Source organism: Pongo abelii, chromosome 12, assembly GCF_028885655.2.
Source record: "Pongo abelii isolate AG06213 chromosome 12, NHGRI_mPonAbe1-v2.0_pri, whole genome shotgun sequence".
In the NCBI taxonomy this organism is placed as follows: domain Eukaryota; kingdom Metazoa; phylum Chordata; class Mammalia; order Primates; family Hominidae; genus Pongo; species Pongo abelii.
In genome coordinates this window covers 25,867,906-25,895,882 of record NC_071997.2, presented here as the reverse complement: position 1 = coordinate 25,895,882, position 27,977 = coordinate 25,867,906, and the positions used below count along the sequence as shown (strand labels likewise).

General features: G+C 47.8%; 1 protein-coding gene across 29 annotated transcripts in view; it reads right to left on the bottom strand.

Annotated features, from left to right (window-relative positions):
* The window catches only part of FER1L5 (fer-1 like family member 5), a 61,801-nt gene that overhangs the window by 19,052 nt on the left and 14,772 nt on the right, over positions 1–27,977 (bottom strand). For 24 of the 29 annotated variants that reach the window (XR_008522059.1, XR_008522058.1, XM_024242137.2 and 21 more), the window contains 12 exons: positions 25,287–25,317; positions 24,219–24,334; positions 23,865–23,988; positions 23,392–23,444; positions 22,156–22,224; positions 16,849–16,892; positions 16,675–16,757; positions 16,506–16,600; positions 15,385–15,513; positions 12,372–12,549; positions 1,337–1,461; positions 364–464 (listed from right to left, as the gene is read on the bottom strand). Coding sequence is in view for 27 of the 29 variants with exons in the window: in XM_024242137.2 (XP_024097905.2) it covers positions 364–464; positions 1,337–1,461; positions 12,372–12,549; positions 15,385–15,513; positions 16,506–16,600; positions 16,675–16,757; positions 16,849–16,892; positions 22,156–22,224; positions 23,392–23,444; positions 23,865–23,988; positions 24,219–24,334; positions 25,287–25,317 (1,148 nt within the window). In the remaining 2 variants the exon portion in view is untranslated. The other 5 variants (XM_063713345.1, XM_054547188.1, XM_063713348.1 and 2 more) reach the window with 5 other exon arrangements.

The window sequence follows — 27,977 nt, the reverse complement described above, 5'->3', positions numbered from 1 at the left end:
CTGCTCCATAGGAAGGCTGCTCGCTGTGTGTCCAGCCCTGGGTTCTCATCCAGTCCTCTCCCACCCTCCCAGGCCTGCAGGGAGGTGGGGCTATGTGGGCTTGTCTGGAGGAAGGGGACAGGCTGGCTTGGTAGGAGCCTCGGGTGTGGGTATGGGGCAGCAGGGACCATTCTGATGGGGCGCTCAGGGGGCCTGAATGGGAAGGGAGAAGCGACTCTTGGGGTTTCCCGCTGGGGAGAGGTCTGAGCAGTGCTCCTCCCCAAGGACGGCGGGGGGAGGTGTTCAGGGCACTGCTCTGAGCCCCTAGGCCCAGATCTGGCTCAGCTCCAGGCCAGCTGTATCCCAGAGTGCCCCCACTCCTACCTGCAGTCCTCCGCCAGCTCCCTCAGCAGTTTCTCCCACTGGTAGAGGAGAGCTGGGTCCTTCGGATTCCGTGTGGATTTCAGGGTGTCCAGGTTGGCTTTCTGCCCAGCAGGAGAGAAATGGTGAGAGAGCCCACCTCAGCATGGAGCCCAGCTGGACAGGCCACAGGGCTGATTAGCCGAAGATGTTTTCAGCCACGACCTTGGGAACTTTGAGGGATAACCTGGTGGTATCAGTTCAAGGTTGTTCACAACTCCGAGGCTACGAACCCCCCACATCCTTCCTGCTACCCAACAGAAGAAACAGGTGGCAAGAAGCAGGGATGGGATAAGACTGGGAAGCAGTACAGAGCCCTGATCTCCACATAGGCATGAGAAAGTCATGCCAGAGGTGCCAGCCCCAGGCGGCTACCGAGAACTACACTCCCAACAGGCACCTGAGACCGTTTCTGATCTCACTCCTTCCAGCTTCTATGGTCTTATCTTCATGTCACCTCCATGCCTCCCCCTGATCCTGCCGAACTTCAGAAACCAGCACATTGCTGCGGCTTTGCACGTTATTCCCTTGTACCCCCCACCCAGCCCCCAACAAAATCCTATGCATTCTTCAAAACCCTGCTGATGTGTCATTTCCTTTGTGCACACCTCCTCTGACTATCCACTCTTCCTCTCCTCTCCCCACCTTCTCTCTCTGACCCTATAGCACCTGGTACCTGAATCTCCATTATAGCCCTAGTTGCACTGCACAGTCACTGCCTGCATGTACAACTTCCCTAGACAGTGAAGACAGGGGCTGTGTTTAATCATCTTTGTGTCTTCTGTGCCTAGCCCTGCTTCTGGCACGTTCTTCTCAACAGTGTGAAATGAATGCATGAATGAGTTGTGTGACCAGTTTCCTGCCACTGTGATGCAGTTTCCCAAGTCTCCCAGCCACACTCTGAACCCTTCCCAGCATCGGCTCCCGCACCACTCACCAGGCGGTCCCGAGTGAAGTGGAGGAGGTTGAGGCAGTTCATGCGGAAGCTGACGTCCTCCCAGTTGGAGGTCACGGCCACGACAGGCTTGGTGTTGTACCAGGGCACATAATGGTAGATGTTCCCTGAGACACAGAGACACATGGAGGGATGGGGTGTCTGGGGGATTCTGGGAGGTCTCTTCTCACTCTGCTCCCTCCGAGGACCTCTCTGGACCACTTCACCCTCAAAGATGCGACCTGCTAACAATGCTAACTGGAACCCTCCAGCTGGGAGGCTGGGCTGGGGCCCAACTGAGAATGTGAGAATGTGTGCACTTTGACCCTTCATTGTCACACGGTCTTCCAGAGTCCCCAGTTTACAGTGGGAAAATCCAGGCTAGCAATGGGAAGCAGTTTCCCTGAGGTGGCACAGCCAGGCGGTCATAACGCAGGCGCCTAGCTCCAGAGCCCTGGGTTCTGAACCTCAAGCGAGACGCCAGGGGTAGGGGCATGGGGCACGCCTCTGGGTGGGACAGGGGCAGGGGGAACAAGTATAGATAAACACCGCTGATGGGTGCCACAGACTGGGTTCCCTCGTCATGTTCCTTATTGAAATGAGGTGGAAGCGAGACCAAACGTAAAGGATTCTGAACCGCACTGCTGCCGAGTTGGCCTTAGAGGCAGAAATCCACAGAAAATGAACATTTAACATGCAGAAAATCTGTGAGGCAAGCGAAAGCCAAAGCTGACTTTTGTTCTCCAAATTTCTGGAAAGTTCTTGGAGAACCTGTGCTTTTCTTTGGCAACTATGGGAGGAACGGGGGGCAGAAGAGAAAGCCTAGGGCTGACCAGGGTGGGCAGTCTAACAGGGACCCACGTGCTACAGACTGGCTGTGTCCCCCCGGGAAAGGCGCACTCAAGTCCCAAACCGCAGGACCTTAGCATCTGGCCTTATTTGGGCGGGGGGTGGGGGGCTTTGCAGATGTAATGTGTTAGGATGAGGTCATACTGGAGCAGGGTGGGCCCTTAAGGACTGGGGTCCTTATAAAAAGGGAGACAGAGAGATGGCAGTTGAGTGAGGACAGACACAGGGAGACACCGTGTGAGAGCGGAGGCAGAGACTGGCAGGATGCAGCTGTGAGCCCAGGAACACCAAGGACCACAGCAACCGCCAGAAACCAGGAGGGAGCCATGGCCAGATTCTCCCTCAGAGCCCTCGGCAGGGATCAACACTGACACCCTGACTTTGAACTTCTGGCCTCCAGACGTGTGAAAGAATGAGTTTCTGTTGTCTAGAACCACCTGGCTTGTAGTACTTTGTTACGGCAGTCATACACCATACAGAGCACGAACTCCAAACCCTAAGCCATTGGGGGCCGGGGAATGAGAACTGACCCATCACGCAGGAGGGGACAGTGGGGAAGCTTGCCTGTCTCCAGTGTGGCTCTCTGGGTGGAGGGGAAGAAAATCTTCCCCCAAATTTGTAGCAAGTGGGGCCTCACGGACGTTGGCATTCGGTGCTTATGTTATCTGTGTAGCCTGAAGAGTGTCCAACAAAAAATTTAATTTAAAGTGGTCTCAAGTAGTTTGTTACCAGCCTGGGTAACACAGCGAGACCCTGTCTCTGATTAGCCAACCATGGTGGCTCATACCTGTAGTCCTAGCTACTCAGGAGGCTGGGGTGGGCTTGAGCCCAGGAGTTTGAGGCTACAATGAGCCATGATCATGCCACTGCACTGCAGCCTGGGTGACAGAGTGAGACCGTGTCTCAGCCAATCAATAAAACAAAGTGGTCATAAATAAATAAATAAAAATAAAGTGGTCCCTGCTTGGCAGTGTCCCAGGTAACTGGAATAAGCAAGCCAATCCTCTCTGGAGAATGAAACTTTAGCCAGACCTCAGAGAATGCCCACAAAGTTCCAAGAAAGTGAGCAGCTGAGAACCAGTGTACATACTCCTAACCCATCAACTCCACTCCTAGGTATACACCCAAGAGAAGGGCATATACAGTATCATTGAGACACATGGAGAAAAATGTTCATAGCAGCTCTCATCATAATAGCCAAAAGTTGGAAACAGCCAAAATATCTCTCAAAAAATCTCTTGGCCGGGTGCGGTGGCTCACGCCTGTAATCCCAGCACTTTGGGAGGCCGAGGCGGGAGAGGATCACCTGAGGTCTGGAGTTTGATACCAGCCTGGCCAACATGGCGAAACTCTGTCTCTACTAAAAATATAAAAAAAGAATTAGGCGAGTGTGGTGGTGGGCAGCTGTAATCCCAGCTACCTGGGAGGCTGAGGCAGGAGAATCACTTGAACCCAAGAGGCACAGGTTGCAGTGAGCCGAGATTGCACCACTGCACTCCAGCCTGGGCAACAGAGCCAGACTCCATCTCGAAAACAGCAACGAAAAAGGGCCAGGCACGGTGGCTCACACCTGTAATCCCAGCACTTTGGGAGGCCGAGGTGGGCAGATTACCTGAGTAGGAGTTCAAGACTAGCCTGAGCAACATGGTGAATCTCATCTCTATTAAAAATATGAAAATTAGCCGGGAGTGGTGGTGTGAGCCTGTAATCCCAGCTACTTTGGAGGCTGAGGCAGGAGAATCACTTGAACCCGAGAGGCGGTGCAGTGAGCCGAGATAACGCCCCTGCACTCCAGCCTGGGCAACAAAGTGAGACTCCTTCTCAAATAAATAAATAAATAAATAAATAAATAAATAAAATAAATAATCTCTCAAAAATCTCTCAGTAGTAGAAAGGATAAATTATGGTCTGTTCACACAATAGAATAATACACAGCAGTCAATGAATGAGCTATGACTATATCCTATGTCATCTGGATCTGTGAACACACTGCACAAATAGAACAGTGAACAAAAGAAACCAGATACAAAAGAATACACGATATGATTTTTTATATAATAATAATTATTATTTTTTAAAGAGGCAGGGCACGGCGGCTCACGCCTGCAATCCCAGTACTTTGGGAGGCTGAGGCCAGGAGTTCAAGGCTGCAGTGAACTATGGTCATGCCATGGAGGTGAGGAGTGGCTGTAGTTGAGGAAAGTGTTTTGAGCTGCATTTATGCATGCTTGATACTTGCTCCTTTCATCCAAATGATCTAGAGGGCCTTGGTGGGGTGGGGTGGGCACAGGGGCCTCTGGAGTGCTCCAGCTCCATGATCCGAGTGCTATTACAAGGGCACGTTTGCTTTGTGATAATTCAGTGAACTTGACACTTTGGTTTATGTACTTTTCCATAGGTATGTTCTACTTGAATTGAAAGTTTACTTAAGAAATTAAAAAATAGTGGGGCAAAACACCCAAAATCAGTATGTAAAATATAGTGTGTCAAAGATGGAAAATGCTAAGGAGAAAAGTGGGGAAGGGAAAAAGGGAGATGCCGAGTAATTTAAATAGAATGGTCACCTAAGGACTTTCTACGAAGATCTAGAAGAAATCATCTAGAATGCAGCCCAGAGAGAGGACAAGATGAAAAATATGGAAGAGATTTAAAAATATGAAGGACAGAATGAGAAGGTCCACAGAGGACAGAGTGAGTTCCGGAAGGAGATACAGTGGGGAAGAGGTGATTTTCAAAGGGAAAATATAATTTTCCGGGATTTTTGGAAGACACTAGTTTCAGACCCTGGCCTTTGAGTGAAAGACTGGAATGATAAATAAGCAGAGATGCATGCCTGGGGCTCTCAGTGTGAGGATACACAACAGCAACTTTCCTCTCCTACTCTTGGAGAACTTACAAAAGCAACAAGGAGAAGGAAAATAACTCAATTTTCAGCAAACCAAGGAGACAGATATAATCTGCAGACTCAAAATACACGTAAGGACTGCCAAAAGCAACTGTGACCGCCACCGACGCCAAGGGGTGAAGCGCAGCAGCAGCAGCCACCTGCGGGACGCGACTAGCAAGACAGACAGCGGGAAGCATGCCGAGTAGGGGCAGATTGCAGAAAGTGCCAGCAAAAACACACTCCCTGAAGGAGCTCAGGAGCTCATGAGGCAATGTGAGCCCGCAAACTTCAGAAAACAAGAAGAAGAAAAAACAATAACAGAGATGGGAAGGTAACATAAGTAGTCCACGGGAGATTAGACGCTACAGACAATTCAGTGAGGGGCATGGAAATAAGGATAGAAATAAGAAAAGTAACCGAAATGAAATGGAAAGAATAGGTCAAAAAAGGATCAGGGAGAAAATGACAGATACAGATAAAACCAAGGAAAATCACTAAACCCATAAACGGAGCCTCTGATGTAGAAAATTAAACAATGGAACAGAGTAAGTATTTTAACATGTAACCTAGGAAAACACATGAGGAAAGGATGGTCTTTTTAACAAATGGTGCTTGAACAACTGGATATTCACATGCAAATTAATTCAAAATGAATCATACGGATAAGTGTAAGAAGTAAAACTGTAAAAACTACAGGTGTGGCCGGGCACGACGGCTCATGCCTGTAATCCCAGCACTTTGGGAGGCCGAGGCGGGTGGATCACGAGGTCACGAGATCGAGACCAGCCTGACCAACATGGTGAAACCCCGTCTCCACTAAAAATAGAAAAATTAGCTGGGCGTGGTGGCACGCGCCTGTAATCACAGCTACTCGGGAGGCTGAGGCAGGAGAATTGCTTGAACCTGGGAAGTGGATGTTGCAGTGAGCCGAGATCGTGCCTCTGCACTCCAGCCTGGTGACGGAGCGAGACTCCATCTCAAAAAACAAAACAAAACAAAACAAAAAAACTATAGGTATGTGTCACCCTGCCCAGCTAATTTTTAAAAAAATTTCTGTAGGATCTTGCCATGTTGCCCAGGCTGGTCTTGAACTCCTGGGCTCAAGTGATCTGCCTCAGCCTCCCAAAGTGCTGGGATTACAGGTGTGAGCCACCACACCCAGCCAAAACTAGAAAACTTAGAAGAAAAAATAGGAGAAAAATCTTCACAATCATGAGTTAACCAAAGAGTTCTTAGATATAACGCCATAAAAGAAAAAATAAATTGGATTTTATCAAATTAAAAATGTTGGCACTCCAAAAGACACTACTAAGAAAACGAAAAGACAAGCCACAGACTATTTGCAAATCACATATCTGGTACAGGACTTGTATTCAGAATATATAATGAATTCTTGCAACTCAATAATAAGAGAAACAACCCAATTTAAAAACAGGCAACACATTTGAATAGACATATCACTAAAGAAGATAAATGAATGATTAATGAGCACATGAAAAGATGTGGCCAGGCACAGTGACTCATGCCTGTAATCCCAGCACTTTGGGAGGCCAAGGTGGGTGGATTGCTTGAGCCCAGGAGTTCAAGAACAGCCTGGACAAAATGGAGAAACTCCGTCTCTACTAAAAATACAAAAATTAGCCAGGTGTGGTGGTGCGCGCCTGTAGTCCCAGCTACTCGGGAGTCAGGTGGGAGGATCACCTGAGCCCTGGAAGCAGAGATTGCAGTGAGCCGTGATTGCACCACTGCACTCCAGCTTGAGTGTCAGAGTGAGACCCTGTCTCAAAGAATAGAAAATAAAAATAGGCCGAGTGCAGTGGCTCACACCTGTAATCCCAGCACTTTGGGAGGCCGAGGTGGGTGGATCGCTTGAGCCCAGGAGTTTTGAGACCAGCCTGGGCAACATGGTGAAACCCTGTCTCTACGAAAAATACAAAAACTAGCTGGGCGTGGTGGCACATGCCTGTGGTCCCAGCTACTTGGTGGGGCTGAGGAAAGAGAATTGCTTGAACCCAGGAGGCGGGTGGAGGTTGCAGTGAGCCGGGATTGCCCCACTGCACTCCAGCCTGGGCGTCAGAGCGAGATTCCGTCTCAAAAAATAAATCAATAAATAATATAAAAAAAAAAAAAGAAAAGATGCTCATTGTCATTACATGAAATGCAGATTAAAACAACGATGAGGTACCACTGTGTGCCTACTATAATAAATAAAGACAGATAATAAATGAGAAACTGAAATCATCTTACATTGCTAGGAGAATATAAAATAGTGTGGCCACTTTAGAAAAGCTTGGCAGTTTCTTAAAAAGCCATTCCACTTAAAGACTTGTATACGAATGTTCACAGCAGCTTTATTCTTTTTTTTTTTTTTTTTGAGACAGAGTTTCGCTCTTGTTGCCCAGGCTGGAGTGCAATGGTGCGATCTCAGCTCACTGCAACCTCCGCCTCCTGGGTTCAAGTCATACCCCTGTCTCAGCCTCCTGAGTAGCTGGGATTACAGGCATGTGCCACCATGCCCGGGTAATTTTGTATTTTTAGTAGAGACGGGGTTTCACCATGTTGGTCAGGCTGGTCTCGAACTCCCGACCTCAGGTGATCCACCCACCTCGGCCTCCCAAAGTGCTGGGATTACAGGAGTGAGCCACCATGCCCGGCCAGCTTTATTCTTAATAGCTAAGAAGTGGGAACAATGCCCATCAACTGATGAATGGATTAACAAATGATGGATGGTACACCCATAGGATGGAATACTATTTGGCAATGAAAAGGAATGGAGTACTGATACACGCTGCATCATGGATAAACCTGGAAAACATTATGCCAAGTGAAGGAAGCCAGACGCAAAAGATGACATATTGTATAATTTCATTTATATGAAATATCCAGGAAAAGTAAATATGCAGAGACAAAAGTAGATTAGTAGTTGTGTGGACCTGGGGGTGGGAACAGGGGAGTGACTACAAAACAAGAGAATTCTGTGGTATGTAAATTACATCATTAAATAAATTACTAACAAAATAAGATTTTACTCATCAACATAGATGCAAAAGCCTCAACAAAATATTAGCAAGCCAATTCCAGAATGTATAATAAAGATAGGACGGGCATGGTGACTCATGCCTGTAATCCCAGCACTTTAGGAAGCTGAGGCAAGCGGATGACCTGAGGTCAGGAGTTCGAGACCAGCCTGGCCAAGATGGCAAAACCCCATCTTTACTAAAAATACAAAAATTAGCTGGGCGTGGTGGCACACTCCTGTAATCCCAGTTACTGGGGAGGCTGAGGCAGGAGTATCACTTGAACCCGGGAACCCAAGAGGCAGACCACTGCACTCTAGCTTGGGCGACAGAGTGAGACTCCGACCCAAAAATATTTTAAAAAAGGTATAACAAAGATAATGTAAGGTATCAATGCAATTATACTGTAGTTAATTGCATGGTATATTACATATAATAAAACAATTATTTCTGTGAGGTAGCATATTATTAACTCAAAGTAGACTATCATGAATTAAAGGTCAATATTGTAATTCCTTGAGCAACCACTAAAAATAATCCAAAGATACATATTGTCAATAGATAGAATGTAATACTAAAAGCAAAACAAAAAATACCTGATGAAAACAAAAGAACACAGGAAATTCCAGTGGCCTTTTTTGTAGAAATTGTTGAGCTTATGCTAAAATAGGAAAATGGGAAGTAACGCATTTTCAACCAAAGTCCAACCCAAAGACTTGTACAATAGCCAAAATTATTTTGTAAAAGAACTAGGCCGGGCCCGGTGGCTCACGCCTGTAATTCCAGCACTTTGGGAGGCTGAGGCGGGCAGATCACCTGAGGTCGGGAGTTCGAGACCAGCCTGATCAACATGGATAAACTCCATCTCTACTAAAAATACAAAATTAGGCATGGTGGCACATGCCTGTAATCCCAGCTACTTGGGAGGCTGAGGCAGGAGAATCGCTTGAACCCAGGAGGCAGAGGTTGTGGTGGATAAGGACAGGCAAATAGATCAATATAGTTAACTGACTTTCAACAAAGGTGGCAAAGTAATTCAATGTGGGACTGAATAGTCTTTCAGGCAAATGGTGCTCGACTGGTTATCTGTATAGAGAAAAATAATCTCAATTCCTCCCTCATACCATATGCAAAAATTAAGTCAAATTGGATCATAAACCCAAACAAAAAAGATAAAATGATAAAGCTTGTAGAATGAAACAGAGGAGACAATTTTCATGATCTTGAGATAGACGTATTTCTTAGACCACATAATCTACTAACTATAAAATTAAAGATAATCAACAGGGCTGGGCGCAGTGGCTCACACCTGTAATACCAGCACTTTGGGAGGCCAAGCGGGGTGGACTGCTTGAGCTCGGGAGTTTGAGAGCAACATGGGCAACATGGTGAAATCCCATCTCTATGAAAAATTAGCTGGGCGTGGTGGTGCTAGCCTGGGCCACATGGTGAGACCCTGTCTCCATAAACAATTTTAAAAATAGGCTGGGCACAGTGTCTCATGCCTGTAATCCTAGCACTTTGGGAGGCCAAGGCGGACAGATCACTTGAGGTCAGGAGTTCAAGGCCAGCCTGGCCAACATGGCAAAACCCCATCTCTACTAAAAATACAAAAATTAGCCGGGCATGGTGGCAGGCGCCTGTAATCCCAGCTACTTGGGAGGCTGAAGCAGGAGAATCGCTTGAACCTGGGAGGTGGAGGTTGCAGTGAGCTGAGATTGCACCATTGCACTCCCTCCTGGACAACAGAACAAGATTCCATCTCAAAAAAGAGTAATTAATTATTTTTTTTAAAAAAAGGCTGGGCAATATCAAGTACTGGTGAGAACGTAGAGTAACAGGAATTCTCATACCATGCTGAGGAGAGTGTGATTTGGTATAATCACTTTTGCTTTGAGTTTCTTTTCCACTCCTAGGTATATAATTTAGAGGAAGTCTTGCACTTGTAACCAGGAGACTTGCACAAGAATGTTTATAACAAAATTACTATAATAGCAAAAAAAGATACAACCTAAATGCCTACATATACCACACACTTTGTGGTATAATCACACAGTGGAATTTATGCAGAAGTGAAAATGAACTGTAGTACACATACCCACATACGAAGTTCAATGTTGAGCAGAAGATTTAAGACAGATGAATACAGACCGAAACAGTCCATTTATGTAAAATATAAAAACAGTATCATGTTTAGGATTTCATTCATAGGTGAAGAATTAAAAAGAAAAGCAAGAAGGTGATTAATACAGGAGTCAGGGTCATGGTTACTTGTTGGGTGAAGGAATCTGGGAAGAGCAAACAGGGACCCTTTCTAAGATGTTAGTTTTCTATATTTTAAGCTGGGTGGTGAGTTCATGGGTACTCACTTTATTATTTTTTTTTTTGGTTTTTGGTTAAACAGGGTCTCACTCTGTCACCCAGGCTGGAGTGCAGTGGTGTGATCTTGGCTCACTGCAACCTCTGCCTCCCAGGCTCAGGTGATCCTCCCACCTCAGCCTCCCTCATTTTATTATTCTTCTTTAAACTGTACATACACATTTCATATGCTTTTTTTTATATTTCATAATACAAAAATCAAGTAGACATGCTAAGTGAAAGCCATTCACAAAGAACCACATATTACATGTTCCATATATGATATGTCTGGAATAGGAACATCTACAATCACAGAAAGTAGATGGCCGGGTGCGGTGGCTCATGCCTGTAATCCCAGCACTTTGGGAGACCGAGGTGGGTGGATCACCTGAGGCTGGGAGATCGAGACCATCCTGGCTAACATGGTGAAATCCCATCTCTACTAAAAATACAAAAGATTAGCCAGGTGTAGTGGTGGGCGCCTGTAGTCCCAGCTACTAGGGAGGCTGGGGCAGGAGAATCGCTTGAACCCAGGAGGCGGAGGTTGCAGTGAGCCGAGATTGCACCACTGCACTCCAGCCTGGGCAACAGAGAGACACTCTGTCTCAAAACAAAACAAAACAAAACAAAAAAACAAAAAGAAAGATTAGTGGTTGCCCAGGGCTGGGGAGGTGGGAGATAAATGGGGGGTGACTGCCAATGGGCATAGGGTTCCTTTTCCAGATGAGGAAATGTTCTAAAATTGATTGTGGTGATGGTCGTACGACTCTGTGAATATATGAAAAAACTATTGTACAAACTGAAATGGGCGAATTGTATGGCTTGTGAATTATATCTCAATAAAGCTTTTTTAAAAGACAGGTAGGGAAGTGGGATGCCCAGAAAGGCTCAGAATGGGTGATGACACGGTAAAGATGAAAAAGGTGAAAGTGAGACAGCAGCGCTCTGCAGCAGTGGTTCTCGAACTGGAGCATGCACCCCAGTCACCTGAGGGCCTGATAAAACACAGACTGTGGGGCCTCTTCCCCAGGTTATTGGATTCTCTAGGGCTAGCGTGGGGTCAAGAATCTGCATTTCTAACAAGTTTCCAGGTGATGCGGATGCTGCTGGCCCAGGGCTTGCTCTCTGAGAGCCGCTGCTCTATAGTGCCCAATATAGATGTGCAATAAGTATATATTGGATGAGTGAATGAACGGCTGGAGGGGTAGTTGGTTGGATGTTGGGGTAAGTGGGTGGGTGAGAGTTGAATGGCCGAATGGATAGATAAAAAATAGATGGATGAGTGAATTGGTGGGTGGAGGATGGATGGATGAGAGGTGGTTCAGAGTAGGGGAAAAGATGGAGTTGGGGTTGGTGAAGTTGCAGTGTGGAAAGCAGTGTAGAGAAGGACTTCATGTCAAGACCTAGTTTCTTTTTTTTTTTTTTTTTTTTCGAGATAGACTTTTGCTCTTGTTGCACAGGCTGGAGTGCAATGGCGCAATCTCGGCTCACCGCAACCTCCGCCTCCCAGGTTCAAGCAATTCTCCCGCCTCAGCCTCCTGAGTAGCTGGGATTACAGGCATGCGCCATCATGCCTGGTTAATTTTTTTTGTATTTTTAGTAGAGACGGGGTTTCTCCATGTTGGTCAGGCTGGTCTCGAACTCCTGATCTCAGGTGATCCGCCCACCTCGGCCTCCCAAAGTGCTGGGATTACAAGCGTGAGCCACCACGCCCAACCAAGACCTAGTTTCAACTCATGGGTTCACCACCTGCTTGCTATACAGTTTGGCAAATGGCTTCACCTCCCTGAACCTCATTTTTTCATGTGTGAAATATAGGTAAATAATGCCTATGAATCTTCCATGAGCTAACACCCCTGAAAGAGCCTAGCACAGGGCCTGGCATGCAGTGGCTGCTCTCTACTCATTGCCTGAATCTGACAATTACCATCATATATCACTGGGCTGTACTGTGTGCTTGAGACTAGAGGCTTGTAATTCAGGTCCATCTTGTTCCCATAGTGACCGATGCTGACCTCGAAATGGATCAGGTCTTTAAAGTTGGGCATCATGGTACAGGAGAGGAAGATGACGCACAGCCCATACTTTTGGCGGTTCTGGTGCTTCTGAAACAGTAACCGCCCCCACCCCCCATCCCCAGTACATAAGCCAAGGGTTATATTGACAGGCAGGGAGGCAAGGATGAGGTATCTTTCTTTCAAAGCCATCTTCCCTTCTCTCCCTCTCAAAGGCCTTCAGAGGCTCCCTCGCACCCTGCTGATCCAGGGCAGTTCCTCCAGGACTTCCATCACCTGGCCCCTCCACCCAGCCAGCCTTGGCTCCCCCCCTTCCTGAAATCAGGTGGCTGGGGATGGGGGTGGTCTCCTCCCTTGTCACGGTAGGCTCTGAATTGGGCCACCCCATCCCCATTCCAAGTAGAGATTCTTCTTCCTTTTTGCCTAAACCCTTTCCCTCAGAAGACACAACGTGGATAGGGGTGTAGGGCTGAGGTTTTACACACACACACACACACACACACACACACACACACATTCATACTCCCAGAAAGGTTGAACCTTCCCACTTCCTGCTCCGGCTGCCCACTATCCCAACTTCGGCTGTTCTCACCAAGTGCTTGCTTGGGCCTCCTGTCCATCGTATCAGCCCCTCTTGTTTCTGTTGCCAACCTCTGTCCCATTCTTGCATTCCCCCAGTCTGTTCACTAGCTCAGGTTTTCCCTATTGAAAAAAAATAACTTTCCTTCTCCCATCTGAACCCCTATTTAGCTACCACCTGTTCTCATTTCCTTTCACGTTAAAAAAATTTACTTTTGAGGCCGGGCGCGGTGGCTCATGCCTGTAATCCCAGCACTTTGGGAGGCTGAGGCGGGTGGATCATGAGGTCAAGAGATCGAGACCATCCTGGCCAATGTAGTGAAACCCCGTCTCTACTAAAAATACAAAATTAGCCGGGCGTGGTGGTGGATGCCTATAATCCCAGATACTCAGGAGGCTGAGGCAGGAGAATTGCTTGAATCCAGGAGATGGAGGTTGTGGTGAGCTGAGATCGCCTCATTGCACTCCAGCCTGGGCAACAAGAGCGAAACTCCATCTCAAAAAAAAAAAAAAATTTACTTTTTTTTTTTTTAGAGATGTGGTTTCACTATGTTACCCAGGCTGGTCTCATACTCCTGGGGCTCAAGCAATCCTCCTATCTCAGCCTCCCATGCCCAGCTTTTCAATCAGGTTTCTTAGAAGGTTTGTCTCTGTGCACCAGCTCCTACCTCTCCCTCCCATATATGGTAGCCCAGCTTCTCTCCTGACCCAAGGCTACTGACATCTTTCTAATAACCAGCAGATATCTCTCAGTCCTCACGCTTTCTCTCTGCCACATTAGAGATTGCTGGTCACTCCTTTCTGCAAATCTCCACTCCTGAGTCCGCCTCTGCAGGCTCCTGTCCAAACTCTTCTGCAAATCCCTTCTCCTCTTTCACCCGCCTCTTAGACTGTGGCATCCTCATAGCTTCCCTCTCCTTTCATTCCACCTACTCTCCTCGGGCAATTTCTTCCACTACCACAGGTTCAAACCTTGGTGTGTTGATGTCACACCCCTGTATCTAGCAGGCTCCAGAGCTGGTCTATGTGGATGTCTCACACCACATGTCAGAGATGGGTTTCATTTCCCTCATACCTGCTCCTTCTTTAGAGAGCCCACCTTGGTGCATCGTACCCCTGACCACCTCGTCACCCATAGCAGAAAATGGGCCTCAGTAAGGGGAGTCAGCCTCACGTCTTACGTTCTGTTGGTCACTGGCTCTGGCCATTCTGTTTCCAAAGGGTCTCTGAAACCTACCCACCTCCTCTCTAGCTCTCTGGCAACAAGGCTGTATTCCTGTTTCTCTTGACTGGGTGACACCAACTTACTCTCCTCCAGTCTATTGTTACTGCTCCTCCTGCCCCTTCCTGCCTCAGTAAGTAGTCCTCCACTGGCTTCAGGAAGAAACCCAAACCCCTTAGATTGTTTTACAAAGCCCTGAGAAACTAGGTCATGAATTAACACAATTTCTCCTTAACCATATCAGGGATTCCTTCTTTTTTTTTTGAGATGGAGTCTTGCTCTGTCACCCAGGCTGGAGTGCAGTGGCATGATACTGGCTCACTGCAGCCTCCACCTCCTGGGTTCAAGAAATCCTCCTACCTCAGCCTCCCAAGTAGCTGGGACTACAGGCGCAAACCACCATGCCTGGGTAATTTTTGTATTTTTTTGGTAGAGATGAGGTTTTGCCATATTGGCCAGGCTGGTCTTGAACTCCTGACCCCAAGTGATCCACCCGCCTGAGCCTCCCAAAGTGCTGGGATTACAGGTGTGAGCCATCGCGCCCGGCCAAGATTAGGCATTTCTTTTTTTTTTTTTTTCAGACGGAGTCTTGTTTTGTTGCCCAGCCTGGAGGGCAGTGGCACAATCTCTGCCCACTGCAACCTCCACCTCCCGGGCTCAAGTGATTCTCCTGCCTCAGCCTCCCTAGTAGCTGGGACTACAGGCATGTGCCACCATGCCCAGCTAAATTTTTTTTTTTTTTTTTTTTTTTTTTTTAGTAGAGACAGGGTTTCACCATGTTGCCCAGGCTGGTCTCAAACTCCTGGACTCAAGTGATCCTCCCTCCTTGGTCTCCCAAAGTGCTGGGATTACAGGCGTGAGCCACAGCGCCTGGGCCAGATTAGGCATTTCTTAAACTGAAACCTTATCTTTTCAATCAGGGTCCCCCAACCACCGGGATTTGGTGCAGCATGAAGCCACTAGCAGGGGCTTAGTAAATAATCAGGCCGATTGATCAAGCATCCTTACACACTCAACAGCCAGTGGCCAGGGCCTCTTTACACGGTCAGAAACTGGGATCCACAGTAGATCCAGGGCAGACAGGGCTCTTGTTTTTCCCTGGGTTACCTGTTTCCCGCAGTTACCTCTATCCTGGTCACTTCATGGGAGAGATCCTTTATCGTGGAGTCTTGATAGGACTTGATTTGGGTGATCAACTCCAGGAAGACTCGGCCTCGATAGGCTAAACCATCCTTAACAGAGTCGGGAATACACTAGGGCAAGCGAGAGGAAAACGGAGAAAAGGGGTGAGAGAAAAAGAACCGGCCAATCTCCTTTGAAACCCCTGAGGCAAAGACAAGGTTGTCCAATCACTGCCTGCCCGGGGCTTACTCCAACCACAATTTCGGAGAAGGATTCCAGAAACCTCCACGCCGGGAAACCTCTGGGTATTGAGCCCTCTCCTGCGCCCTGGGATCCTGCCTGCCCCATGGAGGACCGTGCTCCCACCGTGCTGCCGGCTGGGTGGTAACTGTGATTACCACTGAGTTGGCGCTACCCGCCTGGCCAATCAGAGCTTGCCCCGCCTCCTTGGCAACTGTGATCCAAGGGGAGCACACATGACCTAAGGAGGCCAATTAGAATGCTTCTCTGGCCTTCCCTGCTGGAGGCTGTGTGGTGAGGTTCCCAGCCCGGAAGCCTGACTGAGGCAGGAGGGAATGAGGCGGGGGGGGGGGGGTGCGGAAGGAGAGTGAGGGCCTCCCACTGGCCTTGAGGACCAATGCCTGTGGTTCTTCCTCAGCATCCTTCCCTGCCTCGTTCCTTCCCAGGGCCTCTTTGCACAGTCAGAAACTGGGATCCACAGTAGATCCGGGCAACAGGGCTCTTGTTTTTCCCTGGGTTTAAGCCAGTTCGAGTCGGGTTTCTGGCATTTACCGCCATTCCTGAATAACCTCATGCTTCCTCACACTTGCCTGTGCTGTGTCCTCCGTCCTTCGCGCCGTTCCCACCTGCTGAAAATCTTAACCATGGTCTCCTCTCAAAGCCCCTTCCTCAGGGAAAGCCCAGAGCTTCCGCCTGCTCCTTTCTCGTGCCCCCACGCCTGTCCCACATGCACGTGGCTGCTCATGGACAGGCTTCACGTCCTCCACAAGACCCCGAGGGACAGAAACCAGGGCCGGGGCCTCGGGGCACGTCCCAGGCACCAGTGCTTTACATGGGGAAGCTCTACCTCCACTGTCCCCTAGAGCTGATGTGAGAAGCTTACAGCGCCTTCTTCCTGGATCCTGAAAGGGGCCTTTTTACCCCCGTGCAGAGTCAGGAAGCTGGGGCCAAAGCAGGGCAGGAAGCCAGAGTACACTCCTGGAAGGAGAGAGAGTGAGAAGGGTCGGACGCAGGACGAGGGGCGTGGGAAGTGGGCTCGAGGCTTTGCTTGCCTTCTATCTCTTCTCCGGTGGACGAGATCTGGTTGAGGGACAGGCTGGCAGTCCCAATCTCATCCGGGCAGTCCTTCCTGCGGCTGGAGAGAAACACACTCCTCAGGCTGAGCCCCCGGCCCAGCTCTCATTTCTTCCTTCCCTGTGTGCTTCAGCCTCCACCAGGTTGCTCACCAGTCCAAGACTCTAAACTTGATGTAGCTGGAGAGGCAGGGTAGCTGTGGAGGGAAGGAGAGAGGAGCGGTGGGTACACATTGGGATGGTCTGGCCCTCGTGGAGGTTTTAAGAACAGGTAGGGAGTCGCGGGTCTGGGAGCAAGTCCTGGCTCAGTTACCAGTGAGCCACTTCATCATAGAAAAGCTGGATTTCGAACCAAGCTAATCGAGCTTTGGCTGTAGGGCCTCTTATTTGTTTTCTGGGGGTTTGCTTTGTTTTGTTTCAGACAGGACGCTGCTCTGTCACCCAGACTGGAGTGCAGTGGCATGACCATAGCTCATTGCAGCCTACACCTCTCAGGCTCAAATGATCCTCCCGCCTCAGCCTCCTGAGTAGCTGGGACTACAGGCACATGCCGCCAAGCCCAGATAATTAAAAACAATTTTTTTTTTTTTTTTTTTTTGTAGAGACAGGTGCCTTACTATGTTGCCCAAGCTGGTCTCGAACTCCTGGGCAACAGCAATCCTCTTGCGTCAGGCTCTCAAAATGTTGGGATTATAGGTGTGAGCCACCTCGCCCAGCTGGGCCTCCCATTTGAATGGGCCCCTTGCAAGGTCCTGAGAGGGGCCTGGAACTTGTCACATGATCGTTTTGTATTTTTGTTTTTAATATGGCCCTCTGGCCAAGCATGGTGGCTCACACCTGTAATCCCAGCACTTTGGGGGCTGAAGTGGGCAGATCACTTGAGCAGCCTGGGCAACATGATGAAATCCTCTCTCTACAAAAAATATAAAAATTAGCTGGGTGTGGTGGCACTCACCTATAGTCCCAGCTACTCAGGAGGCTGAGGTGGGAGGATTGCTTGAGCCCGTGAGGTTGAGGCTACAGTGAACCATGATCGTGCCACTGCACTCCAACCTGGGCGACAGAGTGAGACCTTGTTTCAAAAAAGAAAAAAAAGTCCCCTAATTGCATAAGCTTCAGGCCCCTCTGACACCTGAGTCTGCCCTGACTGTGGGCTGGTAGATATCACTGTCCTCGCACAGCCCCTCGCAGTCTGAATGCACATTCATCAACCCATCTCATGGAAAGGCCGTGGGCCTGGAATGTCTTCATCATGTCTAGCCATCAACTGTTTAAACAGCAGTATGTCTGTATTATTTATTCTCCTCAAAGAATAAATAATAAACCAGGCATGGTGGCGCATGCCTGTAATCCCAGCACTTTGGGAGGCCGAGGTGGGCAGATCACCTGAGGTCAGGAGTTCAAGACCAGCCTGGTCAACATGGAGAAACCCTGTCTCTACTAAAAATACAAAATTAGCTGGGTGTGGTGGTGCATGCCTGTAATCCCAGCTACTCAGGAGGCTGAGGCAGGAGAATCGCTTGAACCCGGGAAGAGGAGGTTGCAGTGAGTTGAGATCGTGCCATTGCACTCCAGCCTAGGCAACAAGAGCGAAACTCCGTCTCAAAAAAAAAAAAAAAAAAAGAATAAATAATAATAGCTGCCTATTTAGGAGGTTTCTGTTGTCCCTGGCTTGTGCTAAACAAATTCCATAGACCAGCTGAGTGGGCTCTCCTAAAAACCTCATGAACCAGGTGCTATTATTATTTCCATTTTCATATGGGAAAGCTGAGATCAGAGAGGTTGAGTTCCTGAAGTTCTCATGCTACATGCAGTTGCCAAAGCCTCAGAGCTCCTAACCACTCTGCTGTAACCCCGTGAGGGCTGTGATTGTCCCTATAAAGAGATGGGGAATGAGGTCTAGAGAGGCAGAGGGACTTGCTCAAGGTCACATAGTAAGGGGTGGAGTCAGGATTCCTACCCAAGCTTCTGTGTCCCATCTCCACTCTGCATTATGGTTTCCTCAATTATTTTTAAAAAGAAGGAAAGAAAAGAGGCCAGATGCGGTGGCTAATGCCTGTAATCCCAGTACTTGGGAGGCTGAAGTGGGAGGATCGCTTGAGGCCAGGAGTTCAAGACCAGCCTGGACAACATATTGAGACCCCCCCATCTCTACCAAAAATACAAAAAATCAGCTGGGCATGGTGGCTTGTGCATGTAGTCCCAGCTACTTGGGAGGCTGAGGCACAAGAATTGCTTGAACCCAGGAGGCGGAGGTTGCAGTGAGCTGAGATTGCATCACTGCAGTCTAGCCTGGGCAACAGAGCAAGACTGTCTAAAAAAACAAATAAAAGAATAAAGAAATAAAAGAAAAAATCCGTGTGTCCATGTGTAAAATAGAGCTGCTGGGTTGAGGCCACAGTGGGACCCCAAATCCTCAGTCCTCTCAGCTGGGGCCTCTTCTCCTTACAGCAGTTCTTGGGATGTGGCTGGGAACCTCCCAGCTTTCCATTTTCTTCATCCCATTCTCCCCGGGTCCTGACAGCTAAGGGGCCAAGGAGAAGAGGAAAGGGCTTTCCAGGTGAGCAGCTAGTCAGTAAGAAAGGAGGAAATTGCCCAGGTTAAGGAAGGACATTGGAAGGGGAGAGATGGGCACCAGAAGGCATCCAGGTCTTCCAAAGTTAAGAGTCCTCCAAGTTCAGATTTATGGCGGAACCACCTTTCCATCCATCCTGATAATAATTCTCCTCCTGCTTCTCGGTTCCTCATCTAGTGTGCTGCCTCCCCTTCTGCCCTGGGGCCCTCGGACTGACCATTGGTACAGGCCAGTTTTCTGCAGTGCCCTGGGCTCTGCTCCCCTTCTGACCACCTGGCCTCAGATGCTACCATCCGTGTGGTTGGCTGTTCTGCCTCTTCAGAGTGAGATTCACACCTGCCTGCTGCATTTCCAAAGGGCTAAAGACAATCAGGCCAGTATCCAAAGGGCCCCACCCTGGAGACTGTGTTCTGGGGAAAATGGATGAGGTTCCAGGGGTGTTTGAACATCTTCAAATTTTGGAAGGCCTCTCTCAGGGATGAGGGAGGGCCTGGCCTATGCCATTGGTTCTGAGCCTGTAAGAAGATGAACAGGGCCGGGCACGGTGGCTCACACCTGTAATCCCAGCACTGTGGGAGGCCAAGGCGGGCGGATCACCTGAGGTCAAGTGTTCGAGACCAGCCTGGCCAACATGGTGAAACCTCGTCTCTATTAAAAATATGAAAATTAGCCAGGCTTGGTGGTAGGCACCTGTAGCCCCAGCTACTCATAGCTTGAACCCAGGAGGCGGAAGTTGCAGTGAGCCGAGATCACACCATTGCACTCCAGCCTGGGTGACAAGAATGAAACTCTGTCTCAGAAAAAAAAAAAAAAAGATGAACAAAGAAGATGAAAAGAAGATGAAAAAAGATTTCCCAAGGCTCTGAACAGCCACAGAGCATCTGAGGATCCCAGCCCTGTGCCCTCACCACAGGCCGGAAAAGGTGGGAGGGAGCTTGGCAAGGATGGGGGATGGACTAGGCCTCCTCTGAAATGTCTTCCTACTTTCAGAGTCTATAAAATCATCCAAGGAGGCAGGGATTATGAGGAATGGTTGAAAGTGATGACTCACAGGAAGGCAGACTGGGTAGCTACTAGAAGCAGCAAGGAGGGGAGTTCACAGGAGGGAGAAGGGGAGCGCATTAGCTAATTTTGTATTTCACAATGTAAGGTATGAGGAAGCAAAACATTCTCTGGGTTGCCAAATCCATGTCACACAAATTCCTATGTGCCTGCACTTATGAGAGAGCTCAAGTTATCTCTCACCTCAAGTTATCTCTCAGAACTGTGTTCTTATTTTACACACAGCTCTTAGAAGCCTGACTTAGAGTCAAAAGGCCAGTAAGATTCCACCTTCAAGAGAACTGTCATCCACAACAGCTGATAGGTGATGGAGACAGATTGAAAGGTGATCAAAATCAGACTACAGAACCCCAAAAAGAAAGTATCTCGGAGCCATTTAGTGTAGGAACAAGTAGCCCCGTACTGCAGATAGCCCAGGATAATAACTATGTTCCCGTAATGGCTCCAGGCCATCAACGAAAAGCTCTAATTACATTCAAGGCAAGTTGCTGAGAAGATAAGAAAATGTATTTTATCATTTAAAATGTGTCTTTAAAGGGATTTGTTTTGTTTTTATATATGGGTGAAAGGGCACATTTAAGTTCTCTGGAAAGTTCAGTTGTATGACCCACTCATTGCTTAATACATCTACCATAGAATCTAGTGATTCTGCATCTACATATTTACCTAAGAGAAATGAAAGTATATGTCTATGCAAAGGGTTTTACACAAGTGTTTACAGCTTCATTGTAACAGCCCCAAACCGGAAATGTTCATAAACAAGGAAAGGGATCAGCAAACTGTGGTACATCCGTACAATGGAATACTACCTAGCAACAAAAAGGAATGAACCACTGATACACAGCAACAGCAAGAATGAATTTCAGAATAATTATGCTGAGTGAAAGAAGTCAGACAAATAAGGGTACTTACTGAACGATTCCATTTCTATGAAACACTAAGAAATGCAAGCTAATACGTAGTAACAGAAAGCAGATTGGTGGTTGCCTGGGGATGGGAGGGGGTGGAATAGGAATCACAGGGAGGGATTCCCAAGAGGCATTAGGCAACTTTTGGAGGTGATAGATATATTCATTATGTTGATTGTATGATGGGTTTCCTGGATGTGTACATATTTTAAAATGTATCAAATTGTACATTTCCTTCCTTCCTTCCTTGCTTCCTTCCCTCCCTCCCTCCCTCTCTCCTTCCTCTCTCTTTTTTCTTTTATATTTTTCTGAGACCGAGTCTCCCTCTGTTGCGCAGGCTGGAGTGCAGTGGTTTGGCTTGGACAACAGGTTGTTATCACCCACTTAGCTGAAGTGTTTGCTCAAATAAGTAGGTGATACTACCTCGGCTCAGCTCACTGCAACTTCCACCTCTGGGGTTCAAGCAATTGTCCTGCCTCACCCTCCCGAGTAGCTGGAACTACAGGTGCATGTCACCACGCCCGACTAATTTTTATCTTTTTAGTAGAGTCGGGTTTCGCCACTGTTGTCCAGGCTGGTCTCAAACTCCGGAGCTCAAGTGATCTGCCCACATCAGCCCCCGAAAGTGCTGGGATTACAGGTATAAGCCACCGTGCCCGGCCAAATTGTACATTTTAAATATCTACAAGTCATACACACCATTGACATAGGTACGTCAATGATAACTCAGTAAAGCTGCAAAAGGTAAAGTTTTCCATAATATGTCCTGGGCTTCCTCATGCTCCCTATCAGGCAGAGTCCCCCTTGCCATGCTTTTTGGCCCCCACCCTCTGTCTTCACCCCACACAACCATCCAAACTTCCCTTCTACGTTAGGGGATGTGGGAGAAGCGTGGGCTTGATGGGGGAGCCATACCTGAATCTGGAAGGTCAGGATCTGGTTCCATATCGGGTTGTCGGTTTGGGTCTGCATGTGTGTCCTGAGCTGGAATGTTCCAAAGCAGTGTTGGTGCCAGCCTGCCCCCTCCCTCCACTGGCCTCACCTTCCAGCTCTTCCTGTCCAGCCCCCCAGTGGACACCACAGCACAGAGGTGCTTGGGCTAATCCCTGCTCTCAAGACACCTGCACAACTTCTCAGCAGCAACAGCACCAGTCCTTTGTGTACTTATCCAAAGTGTTTGCCAGATTCAGATTCCTCATATTTTTCCTTAAGTCAGCTTTCAATAGACTTCATTTTTAAATAGATATAGGGCTACTAACCTTACTATATGAGTGTATAGACATAGATTTTGCTAGATAAATTCTAAGATCCCAAAAGAAAAATGGGCAAAAACACAGCTAATGGCAGCAGCATGCCTGTTTTAAAACCGTCAGTTGACTTCATGTTTAAGCAGTGGTATCTGTGAAACCAAGTGTTACTTGGCCTTATTAAACTTTTTAAGGTACACTAAGATGAACACAGAAGTATCAAAATTTTTGAAAACTGTGTCACTTACCATCTGAGAATGTTTCACCTAGCTTTGGGGGTACCCAACCACTCACTGGGAAATACTCAGTATGGTGGTTTTAAATATGTCCACAAATTCTTTGGTACTCCTCCCTTCAAAAGATAGACATTATTTTCTCTCTGCTTATGTGTGGGCTGAATTTAAACTACTTGCTTGCAACAAATAGAATACGGTAGAAATTCTGCTTGGCAAATATGGAAACATATCTATTTAACTTTAACCTAGCATTCTCCGACTTTGAACATAGGACCCTTTTTTACCCATGACACCCATCAGCACACTTTGGAAAATGCTATTCCGTATTCATAGAGGTTCATGGAATGTCAGCAACTCTCTTGCCCAGAACCTTCGTTTACACATGAAGAAACTGAGGGGTGGCGACAGTTTTGATGTTGTTCACTCATTGGCATGTTTCATTCATGCACTCATTCTTCATGTGTATTTGGTTTTTGGGGGGCATCTGGCATGCAGAGAATAAGACGTGGCCTCCGCCTGCACAGAGTTCCAGGTGCAGGGGTGCATGCTTCCCTCAGTGGGTGACTGGGAGATGATTCCTGTGGTCTTGCCCATCAGGCCACCCTCCTCTCCACACTACTTTCTCTAGGTGCCAATCTCTCTAGGTCTCAGAACATTTCTACACTTACCTTTTCCCCAATTAGTTCCACCTCCAACTGAGGATTCACTGACTGGTGTTTCTCTATGAACAAAAGTTAAAAGATATCTGAGCCAGCGGCATTTTTCAGGAGGAGGAAATAGGGTGGCGACAGAAGAACTGAAAACCCTCCCCTATAATTTAGAGGGGTGCCTCCTGGGCAGACCTGTCTCCAGTTCCCACCATGCCCCTTCTTCTTTCACACAATGGCATGGGGTGGGGGGACATAGGGAGCCTTGAGTTTGCATCTGGCCATCATAGACAGGCTCGGAGTGTGAGGCCCATTTGAAAGGGTGTCCGTGGCACCTCCACAGGACAAGTCTTGGGGCATTCCAGTCTCACCCTGTCCCCCTACCCCAAACCGTAGTTTAGTGCCAAAAGGAATGAGGAAACTCCATGAGGATCCAGGGTACCACCGTGTAGGGAACCTCAGGGCTGCTGCCTCCCCTGCACCCAGACTCTAACTGAGGTGAAGGTCCTCTGCGCAGTAGATGAAGAACTGTAAGTAAGCCATGTTGATCGGGACTACCACTGACTTGAAGATCTGAATATCGGTGTCTTCGGCGCCATAGAGCAGCTTTTGATCTATCTGGAGAGACCAGAGAGCTGATATAGTCAAGCTAATGGGGAGGTCACAGGCAAGGACACCAGACTTTGCTTCCCCAACTTCCCACTTGGTGCAGGGGGGATGGGACAACCCTGCAGTGACGCAGCGGACACAGGAGAGAGGTGATTGTCAATGTCCAGGGTGAGGCCCAGGGGTGCCCCCAGGAGGCAGCCAGGATAGGAAAGGTTCCTGGGGCATTAGGGGCAGCTCACCAGGGCCTGGTCTCCCACACCGAGGGCACAGATGGTGACTTTCAGGTAGCCTGTCACACCACTGCCAGGGTTATTTGGCTGGCAGAGGCCCAGCCATTTCCTTAGGAGTGTGTGACCTAGAGAGGCAGAAAGGCCATGGGAGATCCGCCTCCAGCCTCCTTCCTTCTCCCCTGAAACCAGCCTTTGTTTTAGCAGGAGGGAAAGGTGGAAATATGTCTCAGGCATCCTGTTTTCTATCCAGTGGCAGAGGAAAAGAGGAGTCACTCGTACCACGAAGCAATGATAGTGTGCTCACAAGGCTGCCAGCTGTTGCCTCTAGGAAACAGGTACCCCTGTTTATGCCTTGGCAACCTACTGTTCTCACTGTGGCCTGGTCTGGAACCAGGCACTGTAGAGGCAAGCATTTTCCTCAACCTAGTGTGTACGTTATAGCCAGGTAAGGTAACTTCCCCTCAAACTTTAATCTCCCAATACTGGCCTCAAAAAATAGAAATCTAACCCAGGATTGTAATATAAGGCTAGCACTTGACCCAAAGGGATGCCCTGAGTTTTTCAGAGAAAGATGCTATTACTATAAATTAAAATAGGCCAGGTGTGGTGGCTCATGCCTGTAATCCCAGCACTTTGGGAGGCTGAAGCGGGCGGATCACCCGAGGTCAAGAGTTCGAGACCAGCCTGGCTAACATGGTGAAACCCCATCTCTACTAAAAATAAAAAATTAGCTGAGTGTGGTGGCACATGCCTGTAATCCCAGCTACTTGGGAGGCTGAAGCAGGAGAATTGCTTGAAGCCAGTAGGCAGAGGTTGCAGTGAGCCAAGATCAAGCCACTGCACTCCAGCCTGGGCAATAGAGTGAGACTCCATCTCAAAAAATAAAATTAAATTAAAAAATAAGGTAAAATAAAATACCACAATGTACAGTGAAATATTATCAAATACAGAAAATAATTTACGATCTCCAATACTCCCCTCCACCCATGTGTTGGACATATGGGGATTTTAAGATATTCTGACCCCTGGCCTGATTTTTCTCAGAAGACATACATATTTGCCATAAGTGTTACCTACCTGGAGAATGGTAGATAAACCCAATATCTGTCTGAAAAGACAAGAGTGGGGTGAGGATTAGTTAGGGCCTGCAGCCAAGATTTGTAATACCAACTAACCTGACCCAACTACTAGCTGTTGGGGCTTCAGTATGTTCTCTGCCCTAACTCCTTTCATCTATCTTTACAGCAGCCTGGGAGGTAGGCCCATTATTACCTCTACTCTGCAGAGGAAGATACTGAGTTTGAGAGAGGTGCCCAAAGTCTTACAACCAGTCAGTGAGAAAGCCTGCATGGAAAAGCTCCTCGACACTGCACTGTGCCACCCTCTTGGCCAACACAGCCCGACTCTACCCTACTCCTGGGTCAGGGAAGTGCTCACCGGTCCTGGGGAAGAGGATGGTTAAGGTAAGAGGTAGGAGTTGACAAAGTAACTACGGGTTTTCTCTTTCCCCTTGGAGATAGTTTCTGACACAGAGGTTTGAGGAATGTGGTTCGGGATGGAAGGTGACACATGTGGGGCAAGCTGCCACAGAACATTATGGCCACCCATAATGTGTTCTTAGATACAGCAACACAGCACAACCCATCAAAGAAAAGCTTGATTGGCCGGGCGCAGTGGCTCATGCCTGTAATCCCAGCACTTTGGGAGGCCGAGGTGGGCAGATCACGAGGTCAGGAGATACCCTGTCTCTACTAAAAATGAAACCACATTCGCAGTGAAACCCCGTCTCTACTAAAAATACAAAAAATTAGCTGGGCGTGGTGGCGGGCGCCTGTAGTCCCAGCTACTAGGGGGGCTCAGGCAGGAGAATGGCGTGAACCCGGGAGGCGGAGCTTGCAACGAGCCGAGATTGCGCCACTGCACTCCAGCCTGGGCGACAGAGCAAGACTCTGTCTCAAAAAAAAGCAAGAAAGAAACAAATAAAAGCTTGATAAATTGGACTTCATCAAAATGAAAAACGTCTGCTTTTGAAAGACACTGTTAAGAAAATGACAGTGGCTCACGCCTGTAATCTCAGCACTTTGGGAGGCTGAGGCAGGTGGATCACGAGGTCAGGAGATCGAGACCATCCTGGCTAACACGGTGAAATCCCGTCTTTACTGAAAATACAAAAAATATTAGCCGGGCGTGGTGGTGGGCGCCTGTAGTCCCAGCTACTCAGGAGGCTGAGGCAGGAGAATGGCATGAACCCAGCGGGTGGAGCTTGCAGTGAGCAGAGATCACACCACTGCACTCCAGCCTGGGTGACAAAGCGAGACTCCGTCTCAAAAAAAAAAAAAAAAACAAAAACAAAACAGAAAATGAATGGGCTGTCATCCTCTGGAAGAAAATATTTGCAAATCATATATCAATAGTTAGAAAACAAACAATCCAAGGAAAACAAACTAAAGATTTGAACAGACACTTCACCAAAGAAGATATACAGATGACAGGCACATGAAAAGATGCTCAACATCGTTAGTCATTAGGAAGGTTTAAATTACAATCACAACGAAATGTTACTACACACCATTAGAATGGCTAAAATAAAAAAGATGGACTAGATCAAGTATTGTGGAGAATGTGGGGCAACTGAAACTCTAATACACTACTGGTGGGCATGTACAGTGGCAGAACCTGTTTGGAATTTTGGAAAAAAACTTTTAGAAATTTTCCTTAAAAAGTTTAACATACACGTCTGGGTGCAGTGGCTCACACCTGTAATCCCAGCATTTTGGGAGGCCGAGGCGGGCTAATACAAAAATTAGCCAGGCATGGTGGCATGCACCTGTAATCCCAGCTACTCGGGAGGCTGAGGTAGGAGAATCACTTGAACCCGGGAGGCAGAGGCTGCAGTGAGCTGAGATCGTGCCACTGCACTCCAACCTTGATGACAGAGCGAGACTCTGTCTCAAAAAAAAAAAAAAAAGTTGGCCAGGTGCAGTGGCTCACGCATGTAATCCCAGCACTTTGGGAGGCCAAGGTGGGCTGATCACAAGGTCAGGAGTTCGAGACCAGCCTGGACAACATGGTGAAAACCTGTCTCTACTAAAAATACAAAAATTAACCACATGTAGTAGCAGGTGCCTGTAATCCCAGCTACTTGGGAGTCTGAGGCAGGAAAATCATTTGAACCCAGGAGGGGGAGGTTGCAGTGAGCCGAGATCACGCCATTGCACTCCAGCCTGGGCAACGGGGCAAGACTCCATCTCAAAAAAAAAAAAAAGTTAAACATATACCACATATACCTACCATATGATTTAGTCATTCTGCTTCTAAGTATTTTCCCAAGAGAAATTAAAGCTTATGTCCACGCTCAGATTTGTACACAAATGTTTACACGGCCCCATTATAGCAGCCTCAGACTGGAAACAATCTAAATGTCCGTTAACAAGGGAATGGATAATTAAACTGTGGTATATCCATACGCTGGACTATTACTCAGCAATAAAAAGGAATGAACTGCTGACAAGTGCAACAACATGGATAAATCTCAGAATAGCAATGCTGAGGGAAAGAAAGCAGACACAAAAGGGTAGAGAATGTATGATTCTATTGATATGAACTCTAGGCAATACTTATCTATTAATAAGAACTCTAGGAAAGAAATGTTCATATAATAACAGAAAGCAGATCAGTGGTTGTCTGGGGATGGAGCGGGTGGGATGGGAATGAGACAGAGTGATTCCCAAGGTCCATTAGGCAACTTTTGGAGGTTACAGATGTGAT